At 45.6% G+C, this 19268-nt stretch overlaps 1 protein-coding gene and 2 non-coding genes across 3 annotated transcripts; 2 read left to right on the top strand and 1 right to left on the bottom strand.

The window, feature by feature from the left end:
- Positions 1-5079: 5079 nt before the first annotated feature.
- Positions 5080-16333, bottom strand: LOC128408890 (E3 ubiquitin-protein ligase TRIM41-like). The gene is made up of 6 exons (XM_053378917.1): positions 14901-16333; positions 13383-13478; positions 12410-12640; positions 11493-11515; positions 8373-8500; positions 5080-5960 (listed from the first exon to the last, which is right to left on the bottom strand). Exons 1-6 carry the CDS (start codon positions 15846-15848, stop codon positions 5437-5439), a joined length of 1950 nt encoding a protein of 649 aa, XP_053234892.1. The 5' UTR covers positions 15849-16333; the 3' UTR covers positions 5080-5436.
- A 1792-nt stretch (positions 16334-18125) lies between these two features.
- On the top strand, positions 18126-18198 carry TRNAV-CAC (transfer RNA valine (anticodon CAC)). Its single transcript has one exon. It is a non-coding gene; the product is annotated as a tRNA-Val (tRNA).
- A 701-nt stretch (positions 18199-18899) lies between these two features.
- TRNAK-CUU (transfer RNA lysine (anticodon CUU)) lies at positions 18900-18972 on the top strand. Its single transcript has one exon. It is a non-coding gene; the product is annotated as a tRNA-Lys (tRNA).
- Positions 18973-19268: the final 296 nt, after the last annotated feature.

The raw sequence follows: 19268 nt of genomic DNA, 5'->3' as shown, positions 1-19268 counted from the left end.
AGAGTAAAAAGCAGCATATTCCCCACCAGGGTGGATTTAAATCAAATTGATTTAAATCACAATTTAAATCATCAGTAAGACTTGATTTAAATCATTTTTTTACAGAAAGACTTCATTTTTGGAATAATTTTCAGAGTATTTACAGTTACATCAAACATTACTGATTTGGTTAAACTATTGGAAATACAGATAATTATGAAATTACTGTGCAGTTTAATAAGTTGACTGTTTATATTTGCAGAACTTTATTGGAAGTAGAAAAATAATCATTTCCTTAACAATTTAAACAATTTATTTAACTAAAGCAATATCATTATAGCATATGTATCCATGTTTGTTAACTGATGTGGTTAAACAGTTTTAGCACATATGAAAAACTAAAACAAATCCGATGGCCTTCGGACTATAATGTAACTTGAATAGAAAACTATCTTTAGAAAGATTTTTCCTCCAAAAGCATTTTATTTTAAAAATCCGATTTAAAAATATATATAAATCATTGATTTTTATCCACCCTGTTCCCCACCCCACAGCCCAACCACTGGGGAGGACTTTGTAAGCCCTGTCTTCCTGCCCGAGTGTTATGCCTGCAAGTGCAGGTTTGCTTGGTGTGTATGTATAGGGAGGCTGCATGTGTTTTTGTGCATGTATGCATACATCAGCCACATGTTGATTTGGCCCTTGGACTGAAAAAGGTTACCTACCTTTGCCTTGTGGGTAACAGCTGTCTCGGACGTCAACGTGCCTGTCTCGGACAAGAGATTCCAAGCTTATTCCTTAAAAGCCCGTGCAACTCAAGACAACTTGCATGGTTTGTTTTGTTTTAAAATACCTTGTTACAAAAGCCCTGTTCAAACCCAGCTGCTTCTGTACTGCATTAAACATTTTGCAGCCAATCACAGAAGCATCAGCACTAGAACAGGGAAGCTGGATTGTATGGGTCTTAAAGAACATAAATACGGTTTTCCTTGGATATAAAAATCTTAAAAGGAAGGGTATGAATGCTCATACTGGGTCCAGGATTCAAAAACCAGTGACAAATGCATCATAAGATCACCGGATGCAAATACCACGACAAGCAATTTAGGGAAAGGTGCATAATAGCTAACCCCCAACCCACCCTGGCGCCTATGATTTAAAGTACCAGTGGTGGTTTTGAGACTTAAGAAAAAGGTCACAGGCAAGTGAAAGAGAAAATGATGGATGATTTCAATTATCTTCGCAGAGACTGCATATAGACATTGTGAAAGTAGTGTTGCTTAGAAAAAGTTGGTTTCCAAGGGAGACTCCATTGAGTCAAATTTGAGGTTATTTTGAAACAAAGAGCTCAGGTTTCTGCAATGGATCGGGAAACTGGAACCGCAAGAGGATGCTGGTATGTGCAACTTATGCAGGATAAGAGCTTCCTTTGCAAAAAGGAAGTGTATTATTGCCCAGTATGTTTAAAAACAAAAAAAACCCCAAAGCAACCTCCTTTAAATATATCAGAAGCAAGAAATCAGAATAAAGGAAAACTGTTAAAGCAGTTTGGGAAGACTGCAGGAAGCTCGGTGATTTATTCCCCCTGCTGCTAAAAAACCCCCAGTGTGTTTCCAAAGAGCATGGGTAGGCAAACTTAAGGCCTGGGGGCTGGATCCGGCCCAATAGCCTTCTAAATCCGGCCCACAGATGGTCTGGGAATCAGAGTGTTTTTACATGAGTAGAATGTGTCCTTTGATTTAAAATACATCTTTGGTTTATTTGTGGGGCATAGGAATTCATTCTCCCCCCCAAAAAAAAAATATAGTCTGGCCCCCCACAAGGTCTGAGGGACAGTGGACCGGCCCCCTGCTGAAAAAGTTTGCTGACCCCTGCCAAAGAGGGTCTACAACATAGCAGCAAATGAGATTTAGTGTCAAGTTAGGACACACACGGGTGGAACATGCCAAATTGCCACTGATAGTAACTGCTGGTGGAGACCCTAACTAGCCAAGAGATCTTCAGAGTTGTGGCAGAAAACTCAATGCAACCATTAATTCAATGCAGAGCTGCAGTGAAACAAAGTCCATGCTTTGGGATTATGACAGACTGATATAAAATGGTCAGTATCACGTTGCCTTATGTAAATCAATCATCCTGTCATGGTTCTGAACACTGCCGAGACTGACCACAAACTAAGAAAGGATAGGATGAAGTTGCTCCATTTGTGCAATGGAACTTCTCTTCCCTGCACACCCTCCCCAAATCTGGTTTGGGGGTTGGGGAAAACCCAGAAGTTTTGTTGGTGCAGGGGGACTTGTAGAAGTGGCCTCCTGTGTTGTTTTTGGCAGCAACAGGACCTCCCCGGGGTGCAAGCCTGGGCAGTGTGTATGGAAGTCCTGGGCTGCCTAGATAAGACCAGACCCTTCCCTCAGCTTTGCTGCTGCGCTCCAAAGGAAAGCACAGCAAGATGTTTAGCACCAGCTTGGCTGCAGCAGTTGCCAAAAGGAAGCGTACAAGACACCAGCCTTAGGGGCTTCACTCCAGATTTGTGTGTCTCCCGAAGATATCCCGCAAGGCAGAAGAGTTTTGGGCTCAGCTTCTGTGGTCATTACTGGGCCTTAAAAAAAAAGAACCAGGTCTCTCTTATGTATTAATTTCTGCAGTGTCAGCTGCCTTTGAGGGTTCTTGTCAGGCAGAATGTAAACGTTTTAATACGGCAATTGTAGATATAAGTACTTAATTCGTTCCGGAGGTCCGTTCTTAACCTGAAACTGTTCTTAACCTGAAGCACCACTTTAGCTAATGGGGCCTCCTGCTGCCGCCGGAGCACGATTTCTGTTCTCATCCTGAAGAAAAGTTCTTAACCCGAGGTACTATTTCTGGGTTAGCGGAGTCTGTAACCTGAAGCGTATGTAAACTGAGGTACCACTGTAATAATAATAAAAATATTATTTGTACCCCGCCAATCTCGCAGGGTTTCCCCAGCCACTCTGGGCGGCTTCCAACAAAGATTAAAAATACATTAAAAAGTCACACATTAAAAGCTTGCCTAAACAGGGCTGCCTTCAGATGTCTTCTAAATGTCAGGTAGTTGTTTATCTGTTTGACATCTGATGGGAGGGCGTTCCACAGGGCGGGCGCCACTACCGAGAAGGCCCTCTGCCTGGTTCCCTGTAGCTTTGCTTCTCACAGTGAGGGAACTGCCAGAAGGCCCTCAGTGCTGGACCTCAGATATTTTCTGAAATCTCCCTCACTAACATGAGAGTTCTGTAGTCACTGTGGCATCAGAGTGATTTAAAACTTTAGAAAGGTTTTTTTTGTTGTTTTTTGAGAGGGGGACAAGTAAAAATGCACTCCGGCTATTGGCATACATTTGGGGATTTCCTAGCCCAATCCAGCAGCCATATCTATACACACACAGTGCCTGTCAGATCACTAGCTTGGAAGAAGGAAACAGAAGGACCTCTTCCCCAGATCCTTCCTGCATCCATGGCGACAATGTCAATGATGTGGCTAGGGCTAAAAGCACTCGGCCCAGGTATCTACTGACAGCTAGAAAGGAATACATGTTTTCCATACAAGCAGGTCCCAGTTCCAGATAAGGCTGGGAGACCCTGGGAGACAATATAGTGCAGCAGCCTGACTTACCATGAGGCAGTTTCCCATCTTCCCTATACAGGGGTACCTAAGGTTACAGACGCTTCAGGTTACAGACTCCGCTAACCCAGAAATAGTAACTCGGGTTAAGAAGTTTGCTTCAGGATGAGAACAGAAATCGTGCTCCGTTGGCGCAGCGGCAGCAGGAGGCCCCATTAGCTAAAGTGGTGCTTCAGGTTATGAACAGTTTCAGGCTAAGAATGGACCTCCGAAATGAATTAAGTGCTTAACCCGAGGTACCACTGTATAGACACTTCCTCCCTCCCTCTGTGTGTGTGTGTGTGGGGGAGAGAGAGAGAGAGAGAGAGAGAGAGAGAGAGAGAGAAGTGTTGCCATATTTCAAAAAGTAAAAACCAGGATACCCCGCGCTTTTCTTAGGAAGACCCAGAGGTTGTATGGCAGCCCTAAGAGAAAAAGAACACACTACCCCATGCCATTTCCCCCCATCCATTTTCAATATTTGAACAGACCATAAACACAAGAGTTCACTTGTAGAATTGTATTTATTTACTCAACTTTTCCCAAAAAACTAGATCTCCATTGTAAGTCTTTTTTACATATATAGCGAAAAATAGTTCAAAAGGAGCTCTGTAATGCCAAAAAGAATTGAGGGGGCGGGGGAACCAAGACAGAACAGCTGGCACAGCTAAGGCCTCCAGTGTCTTGCAGTCAGGAGAGAAGAGACTCCACACTGCAGATCCTGGGGCGTGACAGGAAAAAGCAATTAAAAATAAGTTAATTAAGTCCTACAAGGGTGAGGGGTGTGTGAGGCAGCAGTGATGAAGTTTGATCACCAAAGCTCCTAGTGGGATTACATTCATCCCAAGAATGAATTCTGGTGCCCCAGAAAATAACAACCACCCTTGGACCTGTCATTTCTCCACCCCCACCTCCAAAATGGCAGTTATATCTATCTTTCTATCTCACTAGTAGTATTGATGAATACCTCCCTCCAGGTAAAAGAGATGGGGATAACATAAAGGAAAGAGGGACAGACAGGAGCATCCAAACCACACCTGGAACAGAGGGGCAAAACTGCATTCCTTAAAAATAAAATGAAATCTGATGTGTGTGTAAACACTGGAAGATGCAAAACAGGAGATCATCAGGAGACAAGACACTGAGGAAGTTGAAGAAGGAACCATACCCGAACAGGAAACCAGGCGGGACAGTTCTGCGTAGAGTTGAATTTAGATGTACTCACCACTATTAGGTGGTTTTAGGAGGTGACTGGTGCCTTGGGACAGCAAGGCAGGGGGACGGGAGAGAGAGAACGAATTGATTCACAGCATGGACTGGATACAGCTCCAAGAAAATGTTGGGACTAGCTATCTTGCCTGGGCACCAAAAGTTAACGCAATCCACAAGACCCGAGTGCCTGGCGTAAGACAGTTCAAGTGTCTTTGGAATGTCAAAGACGAACCTCTGACTACTCAGCCACCACGAGAAGCACATGCCTCAATTCGCCAGAGAGATCCAGGTCCCAGAGATCCTGGAGGACAGGAGGAAAGAGAACCCCAAGGGGGAAGAGAAAGAGATTCTTGCCAGAATGGAAGTGAGCCAAAGGAAAGAATTAAAAATTTATCTGGCCGAGCACCAAAAAAAGGTTATCTGTGCAATAATAGATGTATGGAAGTGGCGGTGGGAATCCCTGCTCAGAGCGAACCCACCAGAAGACAGCAAGGTAAGGAATCCTCCAAGGTCCAAGACTGAAACAGACCAGGGATCTTGTCAGGGTCAATCGGCTGTGACAGGAGGATTTATCGCTAGGGAGGGGGTTGCATTTAGCTACGTGCAAGAGAAACAGCAGCGACCGTATCAATTGCAGATTTTGATGCGGGTCCCCTTAGAAAGAATGCGGAAGAAGGGGAAGATGCGCTCGCGGAACGAGGCGTTGAAGGTATGGATATGGCCCATGCTCTCGGCATTGTAGAAGCTCAGCTGGCCCCGTTCATAGTCCAGGAAGACGCAGAAGCGGCGGAGCTTCTCGGATGGGGAAAGGGAGGTCTGCTCAGTGGTCGTCAGAGCCTGGTACTTCTTGCCGTTGGTCCCCACGCACCAGATCTCGCGTTTCTGGTGGGAGCCGCCCCCGGCGGACTTCTCTTTGCGCCGGGCCGATTCGCGGGCCACCCCCACAGCCCACCCCCGCCGGCCCCCCACCTCCACTTCCCAGTAGTGGCGGCCGTAGGTGAAACCCTGCAAGGCCAGAACGCAGTAGTCGGAGTCAAAGCGCTTGGGGCTGTCGGGCAGGTCCCGCCAGCGCTCTCCGAGCCGGACGCCGAGGCAGTCCGAGGAAACGGTGAGGCGCGGGTGGGCTGTCTCGGGGTCCAGAATCAATTCAGCTGCAGGAAAGAGAGAGAGAGAGAAAGAGATCAAGAAAACAAAACGCTAAAGAAAGGAGATTGTGCATTTGGTTCCGTATACATTTAGTAGGTTCCAAGCATGGAATTCCTCTGATTCACAGCCTGCCTTATTCAAATGGCTCAGTGCAGGTTAATAGCAGAAGTTACTCTCAAGAGTTGAATGGAACCATGTCCTTAAGAAGAGCTTTGGCATGGCAGTCACCACCTCTCACAGAACAGGACCACTTCCACAGTTGGTTTTAATTCAGCAGTTTCTAGGTCACGGGGATGGTAATAACCGTTTTAGTTTATTATGCAAATACGCAGGAAGTCTTTAATACAGGAGTGGTCAAGTGGCAGCTCAAGTTTTACACCCTATACAAAATTAAAATCTTTCATTTGCTCAATTACACACATGCAACATGCCCGTGAAGACAGCTACTTCAGCCTTGGCACATTTTACACGACAGATTGGCCTCTGCTCATTCCCATACAACATAATGGATGCTTTAGGGACGCGGGTGGCGCTGTGGTCTAAATCACTGAGCCTCTTGGGCTTGCTGATCAGAAGGTCAGCAGTTTGATTCCCTGCGCTTTCATTACTCTGTCCCAGCTCCTGCCAACCTAGCAGTTCGAAAGTACACCAGTGCAAGTAGATAAATAGGCACTGCTGCAGGGGGAAGGTAAACAGTGTTTTCGTGTGCTCTGGTTTCTGTCACGGAGTCCCACTGCACCAGAAGCAGTTTAGTTATGCTGGCCACATGACCCGGAAAGCTGTCAGTGGACCTTGGCCTGAAAGCGAGATGAGCACCGCAACCCCAGAGTCGCCTTTGACTCGACTTAACTGTCCAGGGGTCCTTTACCTTTACCTTTTTACTTTAAGGGATGTCTTATGAGAGCAGAACCACAGCGTAAAAAGTGGTTTTCCAAGCTCTAGAATTTCACCAGTTCATACAGAATGAGAAGGAGGGGAAATCAATAAAGACATAGCCCTAGCACACCAGCCTAGTAGTAGTCAGCTTCCCTCTCAGGGCAACTCTGATATGTCAGTGTATGAAATTCTGATGGTGAGTGGAAAGAAGCTCCTATCTATATTGGTGTTCCCAAAGCTTTAACCATAAAGATGGTGAATCAGCACTGATATGATAGCCGATACAGGGCAGAAGCTTATGGAATAGTCCTATGTCTCAGACTACCCAGTGAGCTAACGGTCATGGCGAAACTTCCTGGTTTTCAGTTCAGTCTCTTTACCACTGTGCTGCACTAGCTCCAAAAGACAATCTCAATGCTTTTGTCTTTTCATAGAACTGCAGAGCTGTAGGGGATTTGGGGGGGGGGGTCATCTAGTCCAATGAAGGAATATTTTGCCCAACGTGGGGCTCAAACTCACAACCCTAAGGGTAAGAGTCTCATGCTCTGCCAACTGAGCTATACTGCAAAAGCCTTTTCTTTCGAAGCTTGCCACTGCTCTACCTCTCTCCCACACTATTATTCTGCCACCCCTCTTCCATTCCCACCTCCAAACTCCCATCACACAGCTTTATGCCTTGCAACAGCCACCTTCACCCCTTTTCACCAGAACTTTCCCCTCTCTTCAGTGCATCTGAATACAATACGATATGATACGCTACTTTTTATTGTCATTGTCCCATACAGAACAACGAAATTGAAAAATCCCAATAAGGCATTCAAAAGCAACAAGCCTGCTATCCCAACCTGAATGAATGAATGTTTATCGCTATGGCCAAACAGTCAGCACAGCAAAACTAGAATTTCAGCACAAACACCAAGATGGTCAAAGTGGAATTCACCAGACAACATGCCAATTAAAAAGATCTAAAGTATGTACTTCAGTAAGGTGGTACCTTGGGTTACATACGCTTCAGGTTACAGACTCTGCTAACCCAGAAATAGTACCTCGGGTTAAGAATTTTGCTTCAGGATGAGAACAGAAATTGTGCTCCAGCGGCACGGCAGCAGCAGGAGGCCCCATTAGCTAAAGTGGTGCTTCAGGTTAAGAACAGTTTCAGGTTAAGAACAGACCTCCGGAACGAATTAAGTACTTAACCCAAGGTACCACTGTACATCTTTCCCAGAACCTCCTTGTTCTGAGAATCCCACTTACACCACAAACAGTTATTCCCCTACTCACACAGGCCGCTGATCATTCCCAGCCTCCCTCTTTTCTCCCTGCTCAACAGTCTATAAGCCCCTCTAGGCAAGGGCATCTCTCTAGAATCAGCTGCTTTCTGCAATTCGCTAAGACAACTGCACAAAAGCCAATTCCTAACCTCCATAAAGCGTGGGATAGACAGCAGCAAAAGAAAGTCCCTCCACATCCCTTAAGCGGTTGCTTCATTTGACTACAGGAGCAGGAGACACAGCAGCAAGGAGGAGCCAGGAGCCTTTTACCTTGAGGGACTTGGCAGAAAATCTTCCCCATCTTCTTCATTAAGACGTCTATAAGGAAGTAGTTTCGAAATTTCTTTCCTGCATCCACTGGCACCATCTCTGGATCCTGGAACGTAATGTTCTCACACCTGGCAAGTTGATAATTTAGAGCACAAATATGTTAAGGGTGGGCTTGGCAACCAGGGGAGAAAGCATTGGGTCAGGAGAAAGGAACACGACCGCCCACACCACAATGGGACATGGGGCTATTCCTAGCTCAGCTCGTCCAGCCTCCTCCATATTGCTGCAGTAGCACCTAACAGTCCACTTCAATCCTTTGCTTTTAACACAAGAACACTGCACCCTGAGAGGGAACAGAAGCGAGGAGATTAAGCTAACAAAGAGGTGAGACGACAAGGTGGCTTTTCACACTTTTTGGTCCTCACCTTCAAGAACAAGGTTCAATGAATTCTGCCAGGATTCCAAGCTTACTTCTCGTACGCTGTGCTCTCTGTAACGAGCTCAAATATTGATCCATAGATTCGTGAACTAGTTAACAGTTTTGCAGTAAAAAAATGGGAACATAAGAGCCCTTCTGGATCAGACCAAAGGCCCATCTAGTCCGGCATCTGGATGTCAGGACTGGTCGTTGTCCTCTTCAGATCCCCACACAAACACTTCTTGTTCTTTTATAACTTTTATTGCGTATTAACAAAACAATCTTATAAACGGTTCTTAAATATTATTCCTCAGAGTCACTTCTTTCAGATACCTTCTGAGCTCTGCTTCTCCGTGACCAGCCACTCTCAAAATGTCGAACGCGCCCTTCCTTTTGCTTTCCCGCTCTTTTTTCTAACCTCCTGGCTAGAGCTGGCTTGTATCTCCCCTCCTCCGAATCTGAGCTAGAACTGAACCCTTCCCTTTCCTGGGAACAGCCAGTCCCTCCCTGTTGTTGTCTTCTATTAGATTCACTGCTCTCCTTCCCCCCTTGGGGAATGCTTTCTCCCTCTGAGAAACTGGAAACTTCTAACTCTTCCCTGACACTGGACATCACAGTGGACCATCAGATGTCCCGGGAAGGTCCACAAGCAGAACCTGAATGAAGCTCCTAGCAACTGGTATTCTGGGGCACACTGTCTTGGAGGTCAGGGGAGGGGAACCTCAGCTCTAGGGGAGCCAGACTGTTAGGCAAGGTACCAGGGTGGATTTGATTTAAATCATGATTTAAATCACTAGTCAGTAAGACTTGATCTAAATCCTTTTTTTTACAGAAAGGCATTCCTGCTGGTATAATCTTAATATTTACAACGAGATGAAGGTTTCATTTTTGGAATAATACATTTTCAGAGTAGTTTTTACACTTATATCAAAAATTACTGATTCAGTTATACTATTAGAAATACATAGATAATTATGAAGGTATTACGAGGCTTAATAAGTTAACTGTTTATATTCAGACTTTTCTGCTGTACTTTATTGGAAGGAGAAAAATAATCATTTATTTAACTAAATTTATTTAACTAATTTAACCCAGCCAGATGGGTGGGGTATAAACAATAAGTTGTTGTTGTTGTTGTTGTTTAACTAAAGCAATAACATTATAGCATATGTATCCATGTTTGTTGACTAATGTGGTTAAACATTTTTATTTTATTTTTTTTAAAAACTTAGACTGAGTTTCAACACACATGAAAAACTTAAATCCTTATTTCCTGATGGCCTTTGGACTATAATGTAACTTAAATAGAAAACTATCTTTAGAAAGATTTTTTTCCTCCAAAAGCAGTTTATTTTAAAAATCCAATTTAAATAAAAAACTGATTTAAAAAAACAACTGATTTTTTTAAAATATAAATGTAATGATTTCTTTTCATCCACCTGTAAAGTACTGAGTGACTGAAAACATACACCAGTACATAGGGCCTTATTTCCAGCAGTTTGATAGCAGGCAGGTGGCCTCCCCTGTGTATTCTTTTCAGCTCCTTCTAGAAACATTTTTGTTCAGACAAGCCTATCACAGATGTATTTTTCTCATGTTTTTAGTTTAGCACATATTTTAAATAGCTGTGTAAACAATTGTTTTTACTGATAATCTTACTGTTTTATTCTTTTTGTAAACTCCTTTGAGGGTTTTTCAAAAATAAAAAACCCAAGCAGTAAAGAAATTTTACAAAACAAATAAATACAACAAATTTTTAGTGGTGCCGGGAAATGTCATTTTTGATAGCTTACACAAACACCTGCTGAATACCCACTCTGTAAACATTTAGCCTTTCAAGTTACTCTGCCTTCCCTTGATTTGGGAGAGTCAAACACAATTATAGACTTCAATTCAGTGTTAGAAACTGAGATATGAAAGCTAGGAGCTAAATGGTACATTAAACTTCGGTTATGGATGCAACAGCTGAATGTCTAGGCGCGCTTTTTTATAACAATACAAAGCTGAAGATGAATGAACTGCAGCTAAAATATGATGTTCATTTTTCACATGATCTAGTCCTTCCCCTGCCCCCCCCCCAATATTCTTAAGAGGGTCTCTTCTCCAGTCTTCAGAGAGTACCTGAAGTGGGGAGGCAGAATAAGGTCCTCCTTTCCTTCCACTCTGCAGTTTTAATCTGAAATCTTAGGTGCAATACTGCACCCGCAGCTCAGAAACTGCTCAAACTAATGACATTCCCTGTCGCAAAATGCGATTAGAACAATGGGAGTTTCGAACACTGCTTCAATTAGACTCTGTGAAAAACATTTTATGTGGATCTGGATTTTATGATGCAGTAGCAACTATGCCACAATGCACCGAAATACTGCAGCAATTCCAAAGGCTATTGTGCCTTTATATTATTCCCTCAAATGTATTATGATGTGCCTTTATATTATTCCCTCAAATGTATTTTTCCCTGGGGGTGGGCAGTTGATGGCAAAAATTGGAGAGCCTCGGCTCAGAAAGCAGATGCTACCTTAAGATGGCCTTGAGACACCAGTGCCAGAGATTTATGGACTGTGGAAGCAGCAGATCTCTTATCATTCATGGAATTTGATCAAATGAGCATATGGAAAACTACCAAGTATCTCAAGGCCTTTCAGATACACACAGCGTAACCATCAAGGAGAAATTGAAAGCAAAAACCAAGATCAACCAACCTGACTAAAGTGCCTTTGAAGTCCTAGAAAAAAGAAGAGAGAAAAAAAAGTCAAGAAGACAGGCAAATGTGGGGGAAACAAAATTTAATAGTCTGTAGCCACTTAAGATGAAGATTTGATCTCTTCCAGTCCTACTGAGAGGGAGCATGCAGCAGTGATTTCCTAGTACAACGAAGGGCTGAATGTTCAGACGTAACCCTTAGGAGGACTGAATATAATGATTATTTGCCCAGGGAATTTATGAAGTCAACACCCTTAGAATCACCAAATCTTCAACATTATTGTTTCCTGCACAGGGTGGTCTTATTGGTGGTGGTTGTCTTACATTCTAGACTTTAGTGTTATCTTCCAGACATCACCGGACTCCATCAGTCTGCCAGCATGGCCAACAGTTCAGAAATGATGGGAGTTGTACTCAAGCAACATATGAAAGGCAACAGATTCCCTACCCCTGCATTGGAATTGTCGAAGACAAGTCTGTCTCATGGAATTAGAGCATGGGTAGGCAAACAAAGGCCCGGGGCCGGATCTGGCCCAATCACCTTCTAAATCCGGCCTGCGGACAGTCCGGGAATCAGCGCGTTTTTACATGAGTACAATGCGTGCTTTTATTTAAAATGCATCTCTGGGTTATTTGTGGGGCATAGGAATTCGTTCATTTCCCCCCCCCCCCCAAGATATGGTCTGGCCCCCGACAAGGTCTGAGGGACAGTGGACTGGCCCCCTGCTGAATTAGAGCTACTCGGATTCCATATAGCAAACTCACTTAAAAAAACACACACAACCCTACACTAAACTCTTTGTGTCCAGGATTTGTACCACTGTACCACTTGTAAATCACTGTGGCACCATAGCCGGGCAGATTCTTGGCCACTGATCACCCTGAAGCCAGGCAACTAGAAAAGGGATTCATTCACCTTGATCATCTGCAAGCCATCCTGCTTGCTCTTGTCCTCCGCTTCTGCAATGAGGCGGCTGAGGGCAGCAGCTTGCTCCTCAAGGTGGGAGACATTGTTACTCTGGCTGGCAAGAAGCACCTCGTAGCGGTCCTCCAGCTGGTGCAGCATCAGTGCCTGCTCCCCAATGAGGAACTGGTGCAGCCGCTCAAAGTCCGCCTCAAAGTCTTTCATATCGAGCTTCATCTTGTTCTGTGGGAGGATAGGTAAGGGTGAGGAAAGCAAGAGTGAAGGTGGCTGGAGCAAAGGTTTCATGGCGAAGCACAGTGGAATTATGCACCTCTTTTCTTAGTAGGTATGCCCCTTTATGAGGGACGCGGGTGGTGCTGTGGGTTAAACCACAGAGCCTAGGACTTGCCGGAATGTCGGTGGTTTGAATCCCTGTGACGGGGTGAGCTCCCGTTGCTCGGTCCCTGCTCCTGCCAACCTAGCAGTTCTAAAGCACGGCAGGAAGGTAAACAGCGTTTCGGTGCGCTGCTCTGGTTTGCCAGAAGCGGCTTAGTCATGCTGGCCACATGACCCGAAAGCTGTACGCCAGCTCCCTCGGCCAATAAAGCGAGATGAGTGCTGCAACCCCAGAGTCGGCCATGACTGGACCTAATGGTCAGGAGTCCCTTTACCCTTTACTTAAGCCCCTTTAAAAGCTACAGAATTCACATTATAGGCACGGAGTCCCAATACTATCCATATAAACAATACAACCAATCCACAAACATTGATCAATGGGAAACATTTTTTTAAAAATACAAAATGTAACTTAGAAAAAATGGGGATGGGAGGTACCATCTTAGACATTTCCCTTTCTCTCGTGTAAGAAAATGCCTCTTCCAAGATTCCACCTGCTGCAACATGTGCATCCATCATCTGAAAAAAAAACAAGCTCTCTCTTCTTTTCAGGTGGTTTGCAGGAGGATAAAATAAGCTTGTCACTTACCCTGAGGTCTGCTATTTTCTCCTGTTCGACCGACTTCTGCTTCATAACAGTCTCTAGTTTCTTCTTTAGTGGATCCAAGTGGCCTTGAAGTTTGGCCTGAAAAATAAAATACTAGAACTTTGGAGAAACAGCCATTCAAGTTGCTTCAGTGTCTGAATTCTAAAGACACTGCAAATAGAATAAATGGTGCAATTACATTTTACAGAGCTTCATGTTCATACATAAGGAGTAGGACAGACATAGGCAAACTACAGCCTTCCAGACGTGTGGGACTACCAATTCCCATAATCCTTGACCACTGGTCCTGTTAGCTGGGAATGATGGGAATTGTAGTCCCAAACGTCTGGAGGGCCGGAGTTTGCCTATGCCTGGAGTAAGAGCTCGGGAATAAACTTCTTTTTACTCAAACACATTTTCCCTTTTTTAAAAAAAGTGTATACCATGCCTCCACTTTTCAGATCATTGCTTTCTGGCCACCTACTTGTCACACTTGGATGCAACTGGTATAAACAGTTGTAGCCTCCACGCAACCGCTTCCACAAATCCTGAAAATCTCAGCTATTGTTTAGAAAAGGGAGCACAAGTTTCTAGTCCCTATAGCTTAAGGATTCGGGGGGGGGGTTAAACTAGAAAAGTTTATTGCCTGTTTTTTAAATAAAGGATTTGAAATCAGATAGTGTCCAATAGAAAATATTTGCTTAATGTATCTCTCATTCCTCTGTTCTGCGTCCCAGGGTCTTACTGACCTAGTTGCATGAAGAAATGCATAAAAATACATCATCTTGAAGGAGATTGAGCTTTCTGTACTCCACATCAATGTTCACAGAGGAAAATCAAAGTGCAAAATTTAGATTCTAGAAGTAGTAATAAAACTACAAAAGAAGCTACATGCCGCATTAAAAAAGAAAGTTCAACACATATCTGCACGCCAGTCACAAGTGGCATACCAAAGTTTGTGCCACTGGTGTGCATAAAGTGAAACATAAAATTCATGCATTCTTCATACAGGTTTTCTAGTTATATAACTGGATGTTAGGCACAAAATACAAATGAAATGCTTTGAAGAGTAATAGAAGTTAAACAATAGAGCTTTTATCCCTTGCTATTGTTTCTTACTGCATATCAGCAATTATCAAACAGATCAACTGACTGCAATTGTTACAGAAGAAAACTCCTAAAGTCCTAATCCAAAAATAAAAGATTTTATGAATAGAAGGCTGCCTTAAATGGACACACCCTAAGTCCATCTAGTCCAATATTGTCAACTCTGACAAGATGCAACTCAGTCAGCAGACTATCCTAGCCTTGCTACATAAAAGGCTTTCACTAGAAATGTTAGGATTTGAACCTGGGATGTTTTGTATAAGTTCTAGCACAGGAGTATGCCCCTTGCCTCTTTGCCAGTAGCAAGATACACACAACAGATGTTCCCCTAAGCAAGAGGGCACATACTAGAGGTTCAGACTGTAATCTTTTGTTCAGTCCTAACATTCACATTGACCCCAGCCTCCTGCATACCTTGTATTCTTGCACAACCTCTTCCAGCGGCATGACGCTGTGGTGCTTATGGGCCCGCGATTCTCTGCACACAACACAGATGGGCTCTTCATCTGCCTCACAGAAAAGCTTGAGGGGCTCCTGGTGCTTCTCGCACAGGGTTCGCTCAGCACTCAGAGCTCGTCCCGCCGCTAACACGGACGGCGATCCGGATGAATCCCCTGCCGCCGCCAGTTCCACGGCCTCCGTGGACACCGCCACAGAGTTGAACGGCTGCGGGTGCATCTGGCGGATGATCTGCACCATATTGGCCAGCTGGAGGTTGGGGCGGAAGCTGCGGCGAGGGAAAACCTTGCGGCACTGGGGGCAGCTGAAAGCCGGGCGCATCTGGGGGGTCGGCGGGGTGGGGGGCACAGTATACTCATCCTCCGGCTCCTCTTCCTCGTCCATAACCTCGTCGTCGTCGTAGCTGTCGAACAGCAAGTCGTTCCCCATGTCATCGTCCCACATGTCGTCGGACCCGGGGCGCTGGGCCCAGTACGCTCTCTCGTCTTCATCATCCCACACGTCGTCCTCTTCGTCGTCGAACTCCTCCTCCCGAGACACGACCTCCTCCTCCTCTTCCATGTCCCCGCCATCATCCAAGTACTCGTTGTCCTCCAGGTCGTCTTCGTCGGGGTCGGCGTCCTCCTCCGGCCCCAGGTCGTCGACCCCTCCGTCATCCCCGCCCGCGTCGGAGCCGGGCCCGTACCCTCCGTCCGAGCCGGAGGCGCCCGCGTCGTCCCCTTCCTCCGAGCCCGAGCCCCACAGCTGAGTGATGCACACGCGGCAGAAGTTGTGGCCGCAGCCGATGGACACCGGGTCGATGAAGTAGTCCAGGCAGATGGCGCACACGGCCTCCTCGTGGAGGGTCGCCACCGGGTTGGGGGCGGCCCGGGAGCCGCTACTTGCGGGCCCCGCCGCCGCCATGGGGGCCCCGAGCTCTTCCCAGTCGCCCCACACACTTCCCCCGCCGCCCCCCTTGAAGGGAGGCGCCTTCCTCCCGCTCACAAGGCCGCTCCCCTCGGCACTGCTGAGCCCTTCTCCTCACGGCGCCTCAGTTATGGGGGCGCCGCCCGAGGGGAACCCCCCTCCCCCCCCGCGGCTCACCTGGTCGCAGGTACAACCGCCCGAGGCCCAACCGCCCGAGGCCCTTCCGGGCTCCCCCCGCCCAGCCCTGAAACAAGACGCCGCCTCGGCACGCGCTCCACTCCCGCCGCCCAACTGGCCACGCCGAGGCTCCGCCGCCGCCGCCGCCCGCGTCTCTATGGCGGTTAAGTGCGCCTCGGCACCGGAAGAGAAGGGCGGGGGCCCACCGGCGCCGCTCTAGCAACCCACAGAGGGTTTCTATGATGCGGCGTGGGAGGGGGGCGGGGAGGCGGTGGATGGCGGGGGGAGGGGGGCCTTTCTACCCGCAGCCGAATCTTCTGGGCTCAGCCGAGGGCCCGGCTGGCTTGCAGCGCTTTTTTACTTAAAGAGCTCCAGGGTCAGAGAGACGCGAAGCCCCCGCGGCCGCTAAACAGGAAGGCCCGATTCCTTCGAGGAAATGCGCCGGAAACCGGAGGCCGCTCTACGTTGTTTGCGTCTCTATGGTCGCGGAGGGTGCCGCCTCTGTGAGATGGGCGGCGAGGCGGGGCTGCAGCCGGCCTTGGAGGGGAAGTGGGTGAAAGAGCCGCCGGGCGGGTTTCTGGTCCCAGGAAAGGCTTGGGCTGCTTGGGCCCAGAAGGACCCGTACATTGGGGCTGGGCACCAGCTGGGCTCCTGGGATGGACTTGAATGCATATTTCCAGAAGGAATTTCCTGAGTAGGGATGAAAAGTGCACCAGGCTTGCGATTATGGCCGCAACAGTTGCAAGGAAGGAAGGAAAGAAAATCGAGTATTTCAGGGTAGCTGAGCGGTGATCACGCGGCAGCAGATGCAAAATGCCAAAGATTTTACCAGCAAGGAAAGGAGTCGCATGCCAGAAAGAGCAGGCTCTTGTTTCATGTGAAATAGTTAATTTTTGCTGAGTTTTCAAATTTACAAAAACAAGGCTGTCAGAATGCAGGATGCAGCATGGGAGAGGCTTTTTAAATGGACAGCTTGAGTAGACGTGTTGGTCTGCCATAGTCAAAACAAAAAAAATTTTTTTTTTCCCTTCCAGTAGCACCTTAAAGACCAACTAAGTTAGTTCTTGGTATGAGCTTTCGTGTGCATGCACACTTCTTCAGATACACTTGAAACAGAAGTTGCCAGATCTTCTTTCACTATATAGAGGGATCTGGCAACTTCTGTTTCAAGTGTATCTGAAGAAGTGTGCATGCACACGAAAGCTCATACCAAGAACTAACTTAGTTGGTCTTTAAGGTGCTACTGGACGGGGAAAAATTTTTTTTAGCTTGAGTAGAGTAGGCCTTTGTTGCATGCAACCAGATGAGTTCTTTGTGTTGGGGGAGTTGTGGCTGCAGATTTAAGCCAACCCCTGACTTGTAATGTTTAAGCTGCTCTGCATCAGTCCAGCCTGCAATAGGGACAGAATATGACAGAACTACACTGCACTATAAACTATACTGTCATCGACTAAGACTCCAACAGAAAAATAGTATCACTTCCAGCATCAGCTTTCTCCTTCCTTCCTCTACCTGCCCACCCCATTAAACCCTGCCACCAATGGATATAATTCACCTTGCAATCCCACAATGGCTTTTTCAAACCAGTGATGTCCAGTGAATTCAGGCAATTGATTCTCTTGGACGGCTTCTGATTTTGTGCTGAGGTTTCCATTCTCCATCCCTAAAATAATTGTGTTCTTAGGGACATAATAACAAAGAGTCTTGTATTATCTTAAACATGAGCTACAGACCATTTCATCTGATTAAATATTATCCCAGTATGCAAATTCACAATGTGTTTTTATTTCGCTACATGTGTTAATTGACTTACAAATGCCTGGATGTCTGTGTTATCAACACTTTTTCTGTGTGTGAATTACCACTGCTAATGACAAAATGACCTCCCCATGTGTAAAATTGCAATGCAACGTAAGATTTTAGGCACTGATGCTTTTCACTTATGTTTTTGTTCAGAACATTATGAAGCCCTTCTACTGATCACCTTTGTTCCCATGGAAAAATATGCAGCAGCAAAAATTTCAAAACCGTTTTTGTTCAGCCTTTCTTTTTATTTTCAGAGTATTGTAGTGTATATGAAAAGTTGGTAGCCAGCTGGTTTCTGTAGTGTAGTGGTTATCACGTTCGCCTCACACGCGAAAGGTCCCCGGTTCGAAACCGGGCAGAAACAGCAATTGGTTTTTTTCTCACACCCGCAGACTTTCCAAAAGATCTCTTCTTTGTCTTTTTTTTTTTTGCAGTTGTTAACACTGCGCTCTTTATAAATAGCTTTCCCCGCAAAAATATTCATCTGGATGCACACAATGGGAATATACGTAAGTCACAGCCTTAAACGTGCAAATCTTCAGAATAAGGCGACGTTTGTAGCGGCAGTGAGAAATCTAAAAGTGCTTTTTTCTGGGGCTACGCATACCCCTAAACATTTTGTGAATCTTTGTATTTTTGTCCATTTACTGTATTTACTTTTCCCGATTTGAACTGTAAAATAATGATTTTCTTGAGTCAAAATGAGAGTACCCCTAAATATTGTTTAAAGAAAAAAAGCACTGCTAATAGTTAATAAATTGTGAGTACATGATAAAAACAGCGGAAAAGAATTTGGGATGATTTGAGAAATGGGGCTTTACTATTTTCTATGAGAGGCAACTCGTTTAATCTTTATTTTTAAACCACCAAACAACGCGTTGGCACTGTGTCATGTGCATAATTGAGGCATGGCTCAATTCCTGCACACTAGAGTAATATGCTAAGCTAGTATTGACTATGTGATTCACACCGGACAACATATTTACGGTAATTCTATGTTGGAAAAGCTCTGAGAGGGCAATAATTGCATATTAACTAAACTACTTACAACCAAAAGCACCAGCCGCCCGGCTAGCTCAGTCGGTAGAGCATGAGACTCTTAATCTCAGGGTCGTGGGTTCGAGCCCCACGTTGGGCGCAGACTTTTTCTTTTTAAGTTCTTCCATTCTTGCTGTATTTCCTTAGGAACAAATCCCCCAAATGACCAGTGGCCTCGGCAGTTGTGACAGCTGCAAAAACACCACTCCCCCGAAAACGCGTTTCTTAAATCTATACATGCAAGTGGATTTTACAATTGGAAGGAAACGCAAAACACCCAGCTTTCCGCTCCTAAATTGCTATTATTATTTTTCACTATGGAGCTCATACAAGAACGTTCACGTGCCTATGTTTTCCCATCTGCAAATCATATGCACGGGTTTTGTTTTTTTGGTG

Source organism: Podarcis raffonei, chromosome 2 (genome assembly GCF_027172205.1).
Source record: "Podarcis raffonei isolate rPodRaf1 chromosome 2, rPodRaf1.pri, whole genome shotgun sequence".
Taxonomy (NCBI): Eukaryota; Metazoa; Chordata; class Lepidosauria; order Squamata; family Lacertidae; genus Podarcis; species Podarcis raffonei.
This window is presented reverse-complemented; position numbering and strand designations above follow the sequence as displayed.

What these genes read in the sequence shown, in the direction of transcription:
- LOC128408890 (XM_053378917.1), bottom strand. Translation starts at nt 15,848, where the DNA reads ATGGCGGCGGCGGGGCCCGCAAGTAGCGGCTCCCGGGCCGCCCCCAAC. An exon ending in AGGTTGTGCAAGAATACAAG is followed by an intron (nt 13,479 to 14,900) that starts GTATGCAGGAGG and finishes TTTATTTTTCAG; the next exon opens with GCCAAACTTCAAGGCCACTT. An exon ending in TTTCTGCCAAGTCCCTCAAG is followed by an intron (nt 5,961 to 8,372) that starts GTAAAAGGCTCC and finishes TCTTTCCTGCAG; the next exon opens with CTGAATTGATTCTGGACCCC.